Below are 18,679 nucleotides of genomic sequence, written 5' to 3' on the forward strand. Positions count from 1 at the left end.
TGACAATATACCTGAATAAAGCCAAAACTCTTAAAAAAGGTGCTATCTTGAACCTTAAAGGGTTATTCAGCTGTCCCCATAGGATAACCCTTTGAAGAACCCTTTTGGGTTCCATGTAGAAACCTTTTTAAAAAGGGTTCTCCTATGGGGACAGCCGAAGAACCCTGATGGAACCCTTTTTTCTAAGAGTGTGCTCATATCATAGGCCTGCTTGGGCCTACTAGGCCTACTCTTGTGGTCTCCTGGTCATCAGTAGAAATGTAACAAAGGACCAAGGAAAGTATACAGTACAACATAGGCCTGCTGTTTATGCAATACTGTTTGAACAGTATAACACTGCCATCTACAGTAGTTTACAATGTATTTCATCTGTGAAGGAAACTGTATTGACCAATCAAATGAACAAACCTGTTTTAATGAGTTTTCAGGGGAAAATGGCCCCAAAGGCACCATGCGTCTTTTATTGTTAGATTATACATTTTGATTTGATTATATAATACAACCCCTTTAGTTTGAAGATAACAGAAAATACTAAAATGCAATGCACAATTGGTAACCAAGGCCACAATAAACCACCTTTTAACCAAACAAACTTGCCCATACCATTCAGATTATGATACATAAGATACAGTATCTCATCATCAATGTCAACAAAAACACACAACGTTTTCAACGGATGCTGAAAGTCACAAAAACTAACAGAAAACAATTAATTATGATAATGATAATAAAAAACACGGGCCTGTAAAAAAAGATAAAATTGAGAGATCCACTAGTAAAGATTAAGCAGTTGTTTTAAGTCTAGCTCTTGAAGTGTGACATTCAAATCCTGGTGTACTAAATCCACCATACAAAGTCTGATGTATGAATTCTTATGACAGAAGTCCAGTGAACCGTCCAAGGCAGAGACCATAGCTAGGGGATGACATAGCTAGGGGATGACAGTTATTGTGTCTTTAGTATAAAGTTCAGCTCAGCAATACTTGTAACACCACCATTTCAATGGCAAAGGATAAACACATATGGCCCATATCCCAGCCCAGCCCTGCCCTCCCACCATTCTTTTCAATATAAATAACAATCAATGGTCACACACCACAGCACAGGGGATAGCTCTCTTTCAAAACATAAAATCTGTTTTTCATTGGCTGATCGCATTGGCAAATTAAGATTAATTTGAAGGTTCACTCATAAAATAAGAGATAGCTTTTGTTTTTATTAATTCAATTTAGGAAAGAGAAACTTATCTTACACCATGTAGGGTTAGGGAAAGGGCATACGTAGTCAGTTGTACAACTGAATGCATTCAACTGAAATGTGTCTTCCACATTTAACCCAACCCCTCTGAATCAGAGCGGTGTGGGGGGGGCTGCCTTAAGCAACATCATTGGCAGAACAGCAGATTTTTCCACCGTGCCGGCTCAGGAATTCAAACCAACAAACGTTCGGTTACTGGTTCAACGCCCTTAACCACTAGGCTACCTGCCGCCTTTCCAGATTGAAAGTGATATCCATCAATTGGGATCCATGAATGGGGAGATTGGATTAGAATACCATGAGTTCTCACATTAGTTAAAACTCACTGTAAAATTTGGTCAGTTCCAATTCGGCAAATTCTAATCTAGTGAACATTTCACGGTAAGGTCTACACCTGTTGTATTCGGCGCACGTGACAAATAAATTAAAATGAATTTGATTTGATTCTCAAGCCATATTTTTAAGAAAACAGTGTTAATGTTAATCACAAATATAAACACGTCCCCAAAAGAATCCTATGTAACACATATTCCTGTAGCATCCACTGACTCCCGGTACAGAAACGGTTCATTTCAATAACATAACTAAAGGCTGAAAATAAAAATATTTGTTGCTTCACCCCTTCTTGATCTTTTAAGTGCACCACAGCACATTGATGTGTTGTTGTCTAGAGACCCGTAAAAGCCCAGGGATTGGAAACTGAGTGATCTGATCATGCTATGCCCTTGCTGTACACGTGGACTGCAGCTAAACTTGTAACCATTCATGATAACACATCACGAGAAAAATGAATAATAGTTTAATCCATACCATAATATTCCTGGATCAGAAGTGCGCTTCGAGGATCTAGATGAGAAAGGATGAACTGCATAGTCATGTTCAGTTTCCTATTCTCCTATTCAATGATGCATTTACATCTGTCCGGTTTCTTTCTGTTTATTTAAAGACAAGAGGTAGTAAATAAGGCATTCCAGAGTGGCTGGCAACTGATCAATACTTGTCTTTGGAGAAAGGCACTTGGTTGCCATCCTATCTAATTTATAAACACCCCTCGGTAGGACCCTTCTACGATTGGATTATTTTGTGTTTGCTCTTCTTCCATGGTTGTTGTACCTGTACCATTCCAATCTATCCACTTCTTCTTATATTGCTTAGAGTGTGTTCCCATGGAGACAACGCTCTTAACCTTGTTCACTTTCTCATGCCCTCAGTGAATCTCAACCTACTGTACATTTACTGTCATTACCAATTTGACCCACTTGTCTCAGCATATTTAACTATATGGGTTAAAAAGTTGCCTTTAAAACAAAACAATGAATTCTCCTAATTTCCTTTCTTGTCTTTTGAGACTTCCTCCTTTTTCCTATTTCACATAAATGTGTGGAAGTTTAAAATGTTTTCATGTCAGTTCATTCTAACGTCGATTTGAATGTTACTTGGCAGTTGAGCAGTCTGTACTGTACATATTGTCACGCAGTGCTTCGTCAGCTGATTCCCAAACCTCCCTGCAGAACGGTGGGTGGGTCAGTCTTCGACGAGCCTGTAGACGTGTTAGAGCGGTGGGTGGGTCAGTCTTTTACGAGCCTGTAGACGTGGTACTGTGCCCCGTGTTCACTCGTTGAGACCTCGAACACAAACGCTATACACAGCAAGGTCTCCTGAGTGTCACGGTCTGTCACCACCTGGGGAAGGAACAGTAGGTCAACACCAGGTCAAATACATATCATCCAACTGTAGTCCTATACAGTAGGTGAAATATCAATCAATTCACAAAGCACAACAAAAGGAGGAACAATGAAGCAAAACAATGAGGTCAAAAACATAATCTATTGTTCTAGGTTGAAATACAGTGATAGTGTATTCCCAAATAGTAAATTAGTTACTATCTTATTATCTTGTAATAAAGCATAATGTTACCTGAAGTATAGTGAAGTTTTCCAGAACACTGTTCATCATGTATTTTTCTGGCAGGTGTTTGAGCTTGTGGATGAAGTTGATCATGTACTCGCACATGGGAGAGCGGTGGATCCTGTAGACACACTTCCCTCCCTCCATCCGGGCGTACTCCGTCTGAAATTCACAAAAGGAGAGATTTTAAAACTCAGCAAAACAGCAAAACAACATCTGACTTGAGGTAAACATTGTGACTGCATGAAATGCAATTATAGTGTCTGACAGTACATTTTATTTTAGCTTTATATAACCTGGTAAGTCAGCTGTTTTGTGACTATAAAGCAGACCCAGTGGATAATGGGCTCACCTCTACTTTCTCGACCACCTGTTTGCCGAAGGAGCAGACTTTGGTGGAGACGGTGATGGTCATGTTCTCAGAGCTGCTGTATTGGCTGCTGACTCCGTAGAAGGAGCCTGGGCCATCCTGCATTCCACTGCTGTTGAGATCCGCCTGAGAGAGGACACACACAGGACAAGTCAGATTAAAGCCTAACCCCTTTTTATTCTACTCTAAATGAGAGAATACTCAAACTACCAAAAGGGACTGTGTGACAGTGTGACTGTGTGAGAGTGTGACTGACTGTGTGACTGTGTGACAGTGTGACTGACTGTGTTACTGAGTGACTGACAATGTGAGAGTGTGACTGACTGTGCGACTGTGTGACTGACTGTGTGACAGTGTGACTGACTGTGTGACAGTGTGACTGACAGTATGGCTGACTGTGTGTCAGTGAAACTGTGTGACTGATTGAGAGTGTGACAGTGTGAGAGCGTGATTCCGTGAAAGTGTGAGAGTGTGACTGACTGTGTGACTGACTATGTCAGAGTGTGACAGTGTGACTGACTGTGTGTCTGACTGTGTGAGAGTGTGACAGTGTGATTGTGTGACTGACAGAGTGTGACTGTCTGTGTGACTGACAGCATGACTGTGTGACTGACTGTGTGACAGTGTGACTGTATGAGAGTGTGACAGTGTGACTGACTGTGTGAGAGTATAACAGTGTGACTGTGTGACGGTGTGACTGACTGTGTGACTGTGTGACTGACAGTGTGACTGACTGTGACAGTGTGAGAGTGTAATTGACAGTCTGACAGTGTGAGTGTGACTGACAGTGTGACTGTGTGACAGTGTGACTGACTGTGTGACAGTGTGACTGACTATGTGACTGTGTGACTGACAGTGTGACTGACTGTGAGACTGTGACGTTCAGTGTGAGTGTGACTGACAGTGTGACTGTGTGAGGGTGACTGACTGTTTGAGAGTGTGACTGACTGTGTGAGAGTGTGATTATGTGACAGTTTGACTGACTGTGTGAGAGTGTGACTGACTGTGTGACAGTGCGACTGTGTGAGAGTGTGACTGACTGTGTGACTGTGACTGACTGTGTGACAGTGCGACTGTGTGAGAGTGTGACTGACTGTGTGACTGTGACAGTGTGGGCTCCCGGGTGGCGCAGTGGTCTAAGGCACTGCATCGCACACTAGCGACTCCTGTGGCGGGCCAGGCGCAGTGCACGGTGACCAGGTCGCCAGGTGTACGGTGTTTGCTCCGACACATTGGTTAGATGTGCATTGTGTCAAGAAGCAGTGCGGCTTGGTTGGGTTGTGTTTCGGAGGACGCATGGCTCTGACTATGTGACAGTGTGACTGACTGTGTGACAGCATGTATGACTGTGTGACTGACATTGTGACAGTGGGACTGACTGTGTGACAGTGTGACTGACAGTGTGGCTGTGTGACAGTGTGACTTTCAGTGTGAGTGTGACTGACAGTGTGACTGACTGTGTGACAGCGTAACTGTGTGACAGTGTGAGATTGTGACAGTGTGACTGATTGTGTGACAGTGTGACTGACTGCGTGACAGACTGCGTGACAGTGTGACAGTTTGACTATGTGACGGTGTGAGAGTGTAACTGACAGTGTGACTGACAGTGTGTGAGTGTGTATGGTGTTTGCTCCGACACATTGGTGCGGCTGGCTTTCGGGTTGGATGTGCATTGTGTCAAGAAGCAGTGCGGCTTGGTTGGGTTGTGTTTCGGAGGACGCATGGCTCTCGACCTTCTCCTCTCCTCAGTCCGTATGGGAGTTGCAGTGATGAGACAAGACTGTAACGACTACCAATTGGATACCACGAAATTAGGGGGAAAAAATATAAAAAAGAGTGTGACAGTGTGAGTGACTATGTGACTCTGTGACAGACTGTGTGAGAGTGTGACAGTGTGTCTGACTATGTGACAGTGTGACTGTGTGACTGACTATGTGACTGTGTGACAGACTGTGTGAGAGTGTGACAGTGTGTCTGACTATGTGACAGTGTGACTGTGTGTCTGACTAAGTGACTGTGTGACTGACTGTATGACAGCCTGTATGACAGTGTGACTGTGTGACTGTGTGACAGTGTGACTGACTCTGTGCCAGAGTGACAGTGTGAGAGTGTCACTGACTGTGTGACAGTGTGAGAGTGTCACTGACTGTGTGTCAGTGTGACAGACTGTGTGAGAGTGTAACCGTGTGACTGTGGGAGAGTGTGACCGTGTGTCTGACTATGTGACAGTGTGACTGACTGTGTGACAGCCTGTGTGACTGACAGTGTGACAGTGTGACTGACTGTTTGACTGATAGTGTGACTGACTGTGTGACAGTGTGACTGACAGTGTGACTGTGTGACAGTGTGACTGTATGGCAGTGTGCCTGACTCTGTGCCAGTGTGACTGTGTGAGAGTGTGACTGACTGTGTTACAGTGTGAGAGTGTGACTGACTGTGTGACAGTGTGACTGTGTGAGAGTGTGACTGACTGCGTGACAGTACGACTGTGTGAGAGTGTGACTGACTGTGTTACAGTGTGAGAGTGTGACTGACTGTGTGACTGTGTGAGAGTGTGACTGACTGTGTGACAGTTTGACAGTGTGACAGTTTGACTGTGTGACAGTTTGACTGTGTGAGAGTGTGACTGTGTGAGAGTGTGACTGACTGTGTTACAGTGTGAGAGTATGACTGACTGTGTGAGAATGTGAGAGTGTGACTGACTGTGTTACAGTGTGAGAGTATGACTGACTGTGTGACTGTGTGAGAGTGTGACTGACTGTGTGACAGTGCGACTGTGTGAGAGTGTGACTGACTGTGTGACTGTGACTGACTGTGTGACAGTGTGACTGTGTGAGAGTGTGACTGACTGTGTGACTGTGACAGTGTGGGCTCCTGGGTGGCGCAGTGGTCTAAGGCACTGCATCGCACACTAGCGACTCCTGTGGCGGGCCGGGCGCAGTGCACGGTGACCAGGTCGCCAGATGTACGGTGTTTGCTCCGACACATTGGTTAGATGTGCATTGTGTCAAGAAGCAGTGCGGCTTGGTTGGGTTGTGTTTCGGAGGACGCATGGCTCTCGACCTTCTCCTCTCCCGAGTCCGTATGGGAGTTGCAGTGATGAGACAAGACTGTAACGACTACCAATTGGATACCACGAAATTAGGGATATATATATTTTTTTTTAAAGAGAGTGTGACTGTGTGAGAGTGTGACAGTGTGGGAGAGTGTGACAGTGTGGGAGAGTGTGACAGTGTGGGAGAGTGTGACTGACTGTGTGACATACTGTGTGAGAGTGTGACAGTGTTGGAGAGTGTGACTGACTGTGTGACACTGACTGCCTGTGTCAGTGTGACATACTGTGTGAGAGTGTGACAGTGTGGGAGAGTGTGACAGTGTGGGAGAGTGTGACAGTGTGGGAGAGTGTGACAGTGTGGGAGAGTGTGACTGACTGTGTGACATACTATGTGAGCGTGTGACAGTGTGACTGACTGTGTGACACTGACTGCCTGTGACAGTGTGTCTGACTATGTGACAGTGTGACTGACTGTGTGACAGCATGTATGACTGTGTGACTGACATTGTGACAGTGGGACTGACTGTGTGACAGTGTGACTGACAGTGTGGCAGTGTGACTGACTGTGTGACAGTGTGACTTTCAGTGTGAGTGTGACTGACAGTGTGACTGACTGTGTGACAGCGTAACTGTGTGACAGTGTGAGATTGTGACTGTGTGACAGTGTGACTGATTGTGTGACAGTGTGACTGACTGCGTGACAGACTGCGTTTGACTGCAGTTTGACTATGTGACGGTGTGAGAGTGTAACTGACAGTGTGACTGACAGTGTGTGAGTGTGTGACTATGTGATAGTGTGACTGACTGTGTGAGTGTGACTGACTGTGTAACATTGTGACAGTTTGACTGTGTGACTCTGTGACAGTGTGTGATTGACTGTGACAGTGTGAGAGTGTCTGACTGTGTGAGAGTGTGACTGCCTGTTTGACTCTGTGACAGTTTGACTATGTGACTGTGTCAGAGTGTGATTGACTGTGACAGTGTGAGAGTGTCTGACTGTGTCAGAGTGTGATTGACTGTGACAGTGTTAGAGTGTCTGACTGTGTGACTGCCTGTTTGACAGTGTGACTGTGAGAGTTTGACTGACTCTGTGACAGTGTGACAATTTGACTATGTGACTGTGTGACTGACAGTGTGACTGATTGTGCGACGGTGTGAGAGTGTAACTCGCTGTGTGACAGTGTGACAGTGTGATAGTGTGATAGTGTGATAGTCTGATTGTGTGATAGTGTGAGTTTAAATGTGTGAAAGATGTATTTTTCTGCTTTCAACCATGTTTAAAATCCATACACTGTCCAGTAAAAAGGTGAGGATTACACAATAATAAAAGTGATTTGTCACCCACCCAAAATTTGACTAGGAAAAAGGCGTTCTGTGGGCCTTTCTCATAAAGCTCTTTGAGTCCGCCCTTCTTCTCTGGGAACTTGTCGTAGATCTGCCTGATGTCCACTGCCTCCAGCAGAGGGTCGCTGTAGGACGGGTTGGTCTGGCCAATGTGGACAAACAGGTGTTTGCTGTACTGCAGGGGGGAGAGAGAGGAAGATGGTCAGACCAGCCGCCATGACAGAAGTCTAGCTTGGCCATACTGAGTTAGCACTAGAAATGTAATCTGTCTCGCGTGACTATGTGGACTGTAAAACAAAGGCCTTTATCGTCAACTTTCATTAGCACTGTTTGGTTAGTGTGGTTAGTTAATTTATTTGGTTAATGTGGTTTGGTGGTGTAGTTGGTTTGGTGACTCACATTGTCAGGGTCCCTCTGCACCTCCATGAAGGCAGAGTACTCTAGCATCCGCAGCTTGGAGGAGGCGATGGTCCGGTCCTGCCACACGGGCACCGCCGTAGCAGCCGGGGGGAGGGGGGGTGCCAAAGGCTCATAGTCTGACACAGAGAGAGAGAGAGAGAGAGAGAGAGAGAGAGAGAGAGAGAGAGAGAGAGAGAGAGAGAGAGAGAGAGAGAGAGAGAGAGAGAGAGAGAGAGAGAGAGAGAGAGAGAGAGAGAGAGAGAGAGAGAGAGAGAGAGAGAGAGAGAGAGAGAGAGAGAGAGGCAGAACAGAACACACACACAGAGACAGAGACAGAGAGAAGCACTCAGGCTGAGGTCTCCAAAGCTGATGTTTAATTTCTATATTAATGTTAAGCACCAGATATAGTGCTGATGTGTATGTTATATCACGTGTATCATTACTGTCATCATTGGACAGTTCCCTCTTTTAGGGATCATGAATGAGGATGTACTGTATGAATGCTAACTGACTTTGACTCCATACTCACTTGATATAGGGGGAGGGGGAGGGCCTGGTAGAGTTGTGTATGGAGACGGTGCAAAAGGTTTGATACTGAAAGAGAATGATTATCACATCACAGTTGAGGAGTCAAACTTTTCAGTTTTCATCCAGCTGTGTTTATTCCACATATTTCCAAAAGTGAAATTCCATGTGAAACCTGGTTATGCTAGTGGCATGTGGCTTTGGGCTTCATTGGCATGTCAGACAGACGTGGATCCACAGTATTATGACACGTTTCTCAACATAGGCATGTGTCTGTGGCTGCACCAGCTAGGCGTAAGTCCACCTCTGCTTCACTCTGTCACCACTCTACACCATACATTTAGTGATGCTTTTTACATACACTGATTGGTTGGTGGATTGATTATTTGATTGATGTTTCTCTGTGTGTGATTGTGGCACATCATTTCAGAGCGATGCTTAAGTGTGACACGTGAACGTTCACAATGGGCCAAATCCTAACTTCAGATACGCTTTTTGTGCAAGTCATGCATAGATGTCAATGGAAGATTTGCTTTAATATTGGAGTGACAAACATGGATCTCAAGTTAGGTGCTGTCATAGACTAATGTAACATTATGCCCCCAGTTTGTCATGAAATCACCCTATCGTGTAACGTCTTTACATGCCAAATGGCCAGAACGGAACGACTTTGCAAACAACTTCACAGCATGTTTGGTCTCTCTCTTAGACGTGAAGCTGGTTGTGCCCTGGTCGTGAAGTTAGTGCAGGAGCAGGACACATACTGAAGCAGAGTTAGTGCTGCCTTGTGCTACAGCTGGACCAGGAGGAAACTTACGCATAGCTGGCGCGGCCAAACCCAGGAGTCCTTCCCTGGTTGAGCTCTAGAATCAGCCTGATGTGCACAAATGCGATCCGTTAAACATGCCAAAGAGAACCCGCCATTCCAATTCCAGTCACAAGTGTCAATCAAACAAACAACCAATCAAACGAACAGTCCAAACACCTGAACCTGTCACTCAACAGATAGTAAACACAGTCATACTCACTCCTGAGAGGGGCCGGGTTGTCCTGGGATAGGGCCTGGCCAAAACTGGAAGGCAAAGATAACAGAGTCGGTTTCACAGAGTTTCACAAAAGCTCTGTCCTCAAGTTATATATTCACAGGCTCATTTGGTCAAGCTTTACATGAAGTAGCTCAGGGACTGTACTGTATTCCCATAGCCTACATCAACTACTAGTACAACAATAATGTAAATACTATCAATGCAGAGAAAAAGCAATCATTGCAACCCCAAACCCAGTGTAGAAGGGCTCACCCTGGCTTGCGGGGGGTAGGGAGAGTGGGGCAGTGGGGGTAGCTGGCTCTTGATCAGGCTCGGAGACACAATCTGAGCAGACGACAACGCTGCCATGTTCTGGAGGGCCTTGTCTTTAGATGCCTGGTCCTGTGGACGAGGAGGGGGAAGTGAGGGAGATGCACCACTAGAGAGCAGTCTAACACCTAATATACTCTGACCTGGTTGAAGTAACTATTAGGCTACTCACAGTGCCCCGAGAGGAACACAGTTGGTTCAGTAGTTTAAAAAACAACAACAGTTACAACAATTCCTACTAGCTATCACTACTATATTTATACTGTAAATATAACATTCTCTGATCTTCTTATGTACTCCCATTAGGATCTTCAGTAAACAAACAGCCGATCTAATAAATAAATAAAACATCTAAGTCTTAACTTCAACTACGTGTGGAGTACTAGTAGGCTACAATAATGAAAAAGAAGACGTGAAGAGAACATGTTTATGATTAATTCAACGAAGCAGATCAAAAAGATTTTAAGCCACATAATCAACGAGAACATTCCAGGAGTCACATGATTCTAATTAGTAGAGACCTTGAAGGAAATGCCTCCTGCAGAAAGACAGACTGTCTGTGAGAAACTGTGGTTGACACAACCACTCCTATTATGGAAAAAGACAGTAAAATAGAACAAAAAGTTCCTCTTGTCAATACAGAGAAACAGGACTCTTGATGAATATATACTGTAGGACTAATGGTCGCATTGGCCAGTACACTGCACTGTATGTGGTCAGATAACAATTGGTATGAATGTGATTTGTCTGGAACGTTCTGCTGATTGTAATGGTCAGAGATAGAAAAGCAAAGCGTAGATGGTTATGGTTAAGCTTGGCATGTTTGTACCTGGACAATCGAGAGCATTCAACATTACTGTATGTCTACCAGCAACAAAAAAATCCTGAAACATCAGAAACAACACTTTGTGTGTGCCTCAGCACACTTGAACCAGTATCTTAACCCTCATAGCAATATATTGCAATCATATTGTCATTGTACAAAGCAGAGTAAGAGGGAAAAGTGAAGTATCTCTAAAGGCCAACACCTTTTGGTGTATTCTCATCATTGTGCAACTATGTGACATTTCGTAGAAGGAAACAACATATCCTACATTTGCCTTGTTGGTAGTATTACTTCACGTCTTGAAATAGGAAAGACATGTACCTGTAGAAGCAGCAGAAAGCTGACCTAAAGAATCTCCAAATGCCAAATCTTTAGCGTAAACAAAGTCAACTGAAAGTACCAAAACACAGCGAGTGCGCTGTGTGAAACTGGTAGCAGTGATTTACTGAGCCACAACTGACTATAGACTCTGACCAGGTAGAGGAACACAGGCAATGTTTATGTTTCTCTACAGTATCACAATGTGACGATTCTAGCACTAAATAGTGTTAGTGCAGCCCTAGGTTAAGTAGTACCGTACATATTGGTAGTGGATGGGGTCATAGAACTGCGAACAGTATAGAAGATCTCTGAACCTATGAACATTAATGTGTTGCCTCATAATTGGACCAAAATATCACAGTGAAAATAATTACAATATTATCTTGCGGATGCTCAATTGGATCGTGATATTGGTCCTTCAAAGTATTGATCAGAAAAAGTGTCTGGTTTTGCATCCAAATTCCACCATGCCTCAACATCCTCTTAGATCACAATTTGTATCAATAATAGCCTATGGACATGGAAGCATTTCGCTACACCCGCAATAACATCTGCTAAATATGTGTGCATGACCAATACATTTTGATTTGATTTGGAACTGACATGGAATGTTTGCTAATGCTGTTGCAGACTTATTTTTGTACGTAGCATACACTAAACAAGTGTTACAAAGAAGTGTGTCCTCAGAGAAGCAGAACCACCCTGCAAAAACATGATAATCAATTATTATCATGATCAGGTACGATGCACAGCAATGTGGTTCCAAGCACACACGTTTCCTATGGCTAAGATCTGCTTCATTATAGGATAGCAGTGAGGTTGGGTTGCCATGCCAGCAGAGGGCATTAGCAGAGTGGACGATGCACTGGCACCGCCAAGCAGGTGGGAAGCAAATCGTAAAAGTCAAATCCACTTACCAAATTCATGGCCTAAATCAAAGGAAAGAGAAACCATTAGTATACACATCTAAAGGCATATAATTATAGGGATATTGTGATAAACTATGGGTTTGCTAATAGGCTGTGTCAGTACAAACTAAAAACATCAATAATGAACAAGTTCTAGATGTACCGTAGGCCATTAGGATGTTGACATAAAATGAATGTTCTTATCCCTGAAGAAAAGTTAGCTAACACTAACTGAAAGACAACAGGAATAATTCATTACAGAGATAGAGTTAGGTAACTAACTGAAAGACAACAGGAATAATTAATTACAGAGATAGAGTTAGGTAACTAACTGAAAGACAACAGGAATAATTAATTACAGAGATAGAGTTAGGTAAATAACTGAAAGACAACAGGAATAATTAATTACAGAGATAGAGTTAGGTAACTAACTGAAAGACAACAGGAATAATTAATTACAGAGATAGAGTTAGGTAACTAACTGAAAGACAACAGGAATAATTCATTACAGAGATAGAGTTAGGTAAATAACTGAAAGACAACAGGAATAATTAATTACAGAGATAGAGTTAGGTAACTAACTGAAAGACAACAGGTATAATTCATCATAGAGATAGAGAGGTAACTAACTGAAAGACAACAGGTATAATTCATTATAGCGATAGAGTTAGGTAACTAACTGAAAGACAACAGGAATAATTCATTATAGCGATAGAAGGTATTATACATTATGATGCACTCATAAATGTATTGCAAGACTATATAATGACTTAGTATCATCTCCTTTTGAGCCTGTTGAAAAACTGTTACATACAAAGGCAGGACATATAATGTTTTATTATTAACTCGTTCTAAGGATAATGCATTATATCTGCTGTCTCTAAGCCAGGGGTGTTAAACATATGACAGGTGGGCTGCATATATCTCACATCAGCTAACTGAATACTAAAGCAAGAGCAGAATGCTAAACTAACTAGAACATCTCTTATGTAGTTATATCTTAATACTCCTCAAGGAGTCCTGATGTAAGGAAATGGGAGCTGAATTTATCTGGGACAGGAACAACGCAATGGACAATAATGTAAGGACGGATACAGTATTTCCCTCTCATTCAAATACATGTCCAAACACTGAGGTGGTTACAATAATCAGTCTACTGGATACAGTCTACTAGCAAATACATAGAGAAGTCTAAATAAAGAAGGTCCAATAAACTTCAATGAAGGTAGAGGGTGAACTACCAACTACATTTTGGGGAAATTATTTATACAGTATGCTAACTGACGGTAATATACACTTGAACACAATTTAACTGCACACAGGCACACTTTAACTGTACGCTGATTCACTTTGTGTTTGTAATTGTTTTGGGGTTGAGGGATTTAATGAAGATCTAAACTGGATGAGGATTAGTGTAACTGTCACCCTTCTGCCTGCCGTCCTCTGATGGAATGAAGACAAGTGGCATATATTCATTATATATTCATATATATATATATATATATATATATATATAGGACAATGACCCTAAGCAATGACCATATACAGTGGGGAGAACAAGTATTTGATACACTGCCGATTTTGCAGGTTTTCCTACTTACAAAGCATGTAGAGGTCTGTAAATTTTATCATAGGTACACTTCAACTGTGAGAGACGGAATCTAAAACAAAAATACAGAAAATCACATTGTATGATTTTTAAGTAATTAATTTGCATTTTATTGCATGACATAAGTATTTGATACATCAGAAAAGCAGAACTTAATATTTGGTACAGAAACCTTTGTTTGCAATTACAGAGATCATACGTTTCCTGTAGTTCTTGACCAGGTTTGCACACACTGCAGCAGGAATTTTGGCCCACTCCTCCATACAGACCTTCTCCAGATCCTTCAGGTTTCGGGGCTGTCGCTGGGCAATACGGACTTTCAGCTCCCTCCAAAGATTTTCTATTGGGTTCAGGTCTGGAGACTGGCTAGGCCACTCCAGGACCTTGAGGTGCTTCTTACGGAGCCACTCCTTAGTTGCCCTGGCTGTGTGTTTCGGGTCTTTGTCATGCTGGAAGACCCAGCCACGACCCATCTTCAATGCTCTTACTGAGGGAAGGAGGTTGTTGGCCAAGATCTCGCGATCCATGGCCCCATCCATCCTCCCCTCAATACGGTGCAGTCGTCCTGTCCCCTTTGCAGAAAAGCATCCCCAAAGAATGATGTTTCCACCTCCATGCTTCACGGTTGGGATGGTGTTCTTGGGGTTGTACTCATCCTTCTTCTTCCTCCAAACACGGCGAGTGGAGTTTAGACCAAAAAGCTCTATTTTTGTCTCATCAGACCACATGACCTTCTCCCATTCCTCCTCTGGATCATCCAAATGGTCATTGGCAAACTTCAGACGGGCCTGGACATGCGCTGGCTTGAGCAGGGGGACCTTGCGTGTGCTGCAGGATTTTAATCCATGACGGCGTAGTGTGGTACTAATGGTTTTCTTTGAGACTGTGGTCCCAGCTCTCTTCAGGTCATTGACCAGGTCCTGCCGTGTAGTTCTGGGCTGATCCCTCACCTTCCCCATGATCATTGATGCCCCACGAGGTGAGATCTTGCATGGAGCCCCAGACCGAGGGTGATTGACCGTCATCTTCAACTTCTTCCATTTTCTAATAATTGCGCCAACAGTTGTTGCCTTCTCACCAAGCTGCTTGCCTATTGTCCTGTAGCCCATCCCAGCCTTGTGCAGGTCTACAATTTTATCCCTGATGTCCTTACACAGCTCTCTGGTCTTGGCCATTGTGGAGAGGTTGGAGTCTGTTTGATTGAGTGTGTGGACAGGTGTCTTTTATACAGGTAACGAGTTCAAACAGGTGCAGTTAATACAGGTAATGAGTGGAGAACAGGAGGGCTTCTTAAAGAAAAACTAACAGGTCTGTGAGAGCCGGAATTCTTACTGGTTGGTAGGTGATCAAATACTTATGTCATGCAATAAAATGCAAATTAATTACTTAAAAATCATACAATGTGATTTTCTGGATTTTTGTTTTAGATTCCGTCTCTCACAGTTGAAGTGTACCTATGATAAAAAGTACAGACCTCTACATGCTTTGTAAGTAGGAAAACCTGCAAAATCGGCAGTGTATCAAATACTTGTTCTCCCCACTGTATATAGTGCATTCGCGAAAGTATTCAGACCCCTTGATTTTTCCCAACATTTTGTTACGTTACAGTCTTAATTTAAAATGTATTAAATTGTTTTTTCCCCTCATCAATCTACACACAGTACCCTATAATGACAAAGCAAAAACAGGTTTTTAGAAAATGTTGTCTTGGCTGTGTGCTTAGGGTCATTGTCCTGTTGGAAGGAGAACCTTCGCCTCAGTCTGAGGTCCTGAGCGCTCTGGAGCAGGTTTTCATCAAGGATCTCTCTGCACTTTGCTCTGTTCATCTTTCTCCTCTATCCTGACTAGACTCCCAGTCCCTGCCACGGAAAAACATCCCACACCATGATGCTGCCACCCCCATGCTTCACTCTAGGGATGGTGGCAGGTTTCCTCCAGACGTGACACTTGGCATTCAGGCCAAAGAGTTCAATCTTGGTCTCATCAGACCAGAGGATCTTGTTTCTCATTGTCTGACAGTCCTTTAAGTTTCTCCCATCTCCACAGAGGAACTCTGGAGGTCTGTCAGAGTGACCATCGGGTTCTTGGTCACCTCCCTGACCAAGGCCTTTCTCCCCTGATTGCTCAGTTTGGCCTGGCGGACAGCTTTAGGAATAGTCTTGGTGGTTCCAAACTTCTTCCATTTAAGAATGATGGAGGCCACTGTGTTCTTGGGGACCTTCAATGCTGCAGACATTTTTTGCCTTGACACAATCCTGTTTCGGAGCTCTATGGACAATTCCTTCGACCTCGTGGCTTGGTTTTTGCTCTGACATGCACTGTCAACTGTGGGCCTTTCTATAGACAGCTGTGTCTATATAATTAATGTCCAAAGAATTGTATTTACCACAGGTGGACTCCAATCAAGTTGTACAAACTTCTCAAGGATGATCAATGGAAACAGGATGCACCTGAGCTCAATTTCGAGTCTCATAGCAAAGGGGCTGAATACTTAGGTATTTATGTGTTTAAAAAAAATGTTTAACCTGTTTTAGCTTTGTCATTATGGGGTATTGTATGTAGACTGATGCGGAAAATGCTAATTTAATCAATTTTAGAATAAGGCTGTAGCGTGATGTGGAAAAGGTCAAAGGGTCTGAATAGTTTCAGAATGCACTGTATATGTATATATATTCTGCTGAATATAAGCAGAAGGAGGATGATGAAGAATAGGGCACACCCAATATTATCTAGAAATAGTAGAAGTATAGCAGAAGTATACAGGTACAGTAGGACACTTGTTCTAAGCATACTGCTATAGTAGTGTATAGAGTATGATGGTTTAATTCTAACATGTAGGTATTTGCATACGATTGGAGTAGTTAACTCTCATAAGGAAGAACATTCAGAGACATCCAATGGAGATTGGGGTCAGAGCGGAGAGAAGGGTTGAAGGCAGAGGAAGATTTGAGGAAAGCCTATAGGCAGAAGCATGGCTGGCATAGGTACAGTAGGGACAGGCGTGCAGCTGTAGCGACAAGGCCATCATGCAGCAACACCGTTCACCACAGACAGATCATACTGCTCACAGCATTCCTCTAGGCTACACCACAGGCTGAGTTACTGTATACAGGATAAGCAGTATAATAAAGACAGCTCCTATAATGTCATTTCTTTACAGCTTTGTACAGTACTGTACTAAGCATTGAGATGTATTTCAGTGGTCAACAGATGACCATATTTTTAGCCCGTTGCGCCCTGTGCCGTGCATGCATGCATGGTAGCTACTAGCTATAACTTGTTGCTCTAGTCTCTCCCAGACCCGTTAGCCTACATGATGAGTCACACAGTGACCTCAAGCCAATACACCCCTATGCAGACTGGGGGTCTCCTGCAGTACTATTTACTAGGGTTGGTATTTTCTAGTCACGGAGAACCTATCCATCTACGGCTGTAAGAAGAACTAAAGTGCTAATTGGTTAGCGCAAAGCCAAGCCCCGCCCAGCCCGCAGAGAAGCGCATACCTTCAGCTTTGACTGGATCTCGCGAGATTTTCTCCGGGCGAGAACCTGCAAATGGCTAGAAACCTGCAGAGAAGAAGAGCCAAGAGGAGAAGAGCCAAGAGAAGAAGAGAAAAGGAGACCGAGAGAGAGACGACAAGAGAGGCCGTAACCAAGGAGGAAAGAGAAGCCCAGTCACAGTTGGCAGGAGGCCTGTTCAGTAGCACCTACCTTGATACCTGCTTGGTATTCTCGAACTTTCTTCCGTGCTAACACCTGTATGTGACTAGATACCTAAAGGGGTGCGAGACAGTTATAAAAATCATAGAGTATGCACACACACATGGACATACACATGGATACAAACACACACACACACACCAAACACACACATGGACATACACATGGATACAAGCATACACATACCAAACACAAACACACACACACGGACATACACATGGATACAAGCACACACACACGCACGCCCGCACACACACCAAACACAAACAATATTATACAGCTCCTCAAACATTAAATGAAGGCGATTCACACAACGCTACGTTATTTGTATTTTTTGTGTCTTTGATTTGAGTTGGATGGTGTTACTTGTCTTCAGTACAAATAGAAAAGACAGACAAATGTAATTTCAAATTAACAGAATACTGACACAATTGACTGAGCTGTTACTGCAATACATCTACAGTTGAAGTCAGAAGTTTACATACAGCTTAGCCAAATACATTTAAACTCAGTTTTTCACAATTCCTGAAATTTAATCCTAGTAAAAATTCCCTGTCTTAAGTCAGTTAGGATCACCACTTTATTTTAAGAATGTGAAATGTCAGAATAATAGTAGAGAGAATGATTTATTTCAGCTTTTATTTCTTTCATCACATTCCCAGTGGGTCAGAAGTTTACATACACTCAAAAGGTATTTGGTAGAATTGCCTTTAAATTGTTTAACTTAGGTCAAACGTTTCGGGTAGACTTCCACAAGCTTCCCACAATAAGTTGGGTGAATTTTGGCCCATTCCTCCTGACAGAGCTGGTGTAACTGAGTCAGGTTTGTATGCCTCCTTGCTCGCACATGCTTTTTCAGTTCTGCCCACAAATGTTCTATAGGATTGAGGTCAGGGCTTTGTGATGGCCACTCCAATACCTGGATTTTGTTGTACTTAAGCCATTTTGCCACAACTTTGGAAGTATGCTTGAGGTCATTGTCCATTTGGAAGATCCATTTGCGACCAAGGTTTAACCTCCTGACTGATGTCTTGAGATGTTGCTTCAATATATCCACATAATTTCCTCTCTCATGATGCTATC

At 43.2% G+C, this 18,679-nt stretch overlaps 1 protein-coding gene across 9 annotated transcripts in view; it reads right to left on the reverse strand.

The window, feature by feature from the left end:
- Positions 1–394: 394 nt before the first annotated feature.
- Positions 395–18,679, reverse strand: part of LOC139554479 (transcriptional enhancer factor TEF-5-like) — a 67,327-nt gene continuing 49,042 nt past the window's right edge. For 2 of the 9 annotated variants that reach the window (XM_071367297.1, XM_071367357.1), the window contains 11 exons: positions 17,588–17,650; positions 12,278–12,289; positions 10,157–10,285; positions 9,887–9,930; positions 9,676–9,732; positions 8,863–8,927; positions 8,334–8,470; positions 7,936–8,109; positions 3,518–3,661; positions 3,175–3,327; positions 395–2,939 (listed from right to left, as the gene is read on the reverse strand). In XM_071367297.1, the coding sequence (XP_071223398.1) occupies positions 2,826–2,939; positions 3,175–3,327; positions 3,518–3,661; positions 7,936–8,109; positions 8,334–8,470; positions 8,863–8,927; positions 9,676–9,732; positions 9,887–9,930; positions 10,157–10,285; positions 12,278–12,289; positions 17,588–17,650 (1,092 nt within the window). In that variant the 3' untranslated portion in view covers positions 395–2,825. Of the gene's footprint in view, positions 2,940–3,174; positions 3,328–3,517; positions 3,662–7,935; positions 8,110–8,333; positions 8,471–8,862; positions 8,928–9,675; positions 9,733–9,886; positions 9,931–10,156; positions 10,286–12,277; positions 12,290–17,380; positions 17,444–17,587; positions 17,651–18,679 lie in introns of all 9 variants that reach the window. The other 7 variants (XM_071367304.1, XM_071367322.1, XM_071367338.1 and 4 more) reach the window with 7 other exon arrangements.

This window comes from Salvelinus alpinus, chromosome 2, assembly GCF_045679555.1.
Source record: "Salvelinus alpinus chromosome 2, SLU_Salpinus.1, whole genome shotgun sequence".
Lineage (NCBI taxonomy): Eukaryota > Metazoa > Chordata > Actinopteri > Salmoniformes > Salmonidae > Salvelinus > Salvelinus alpinus.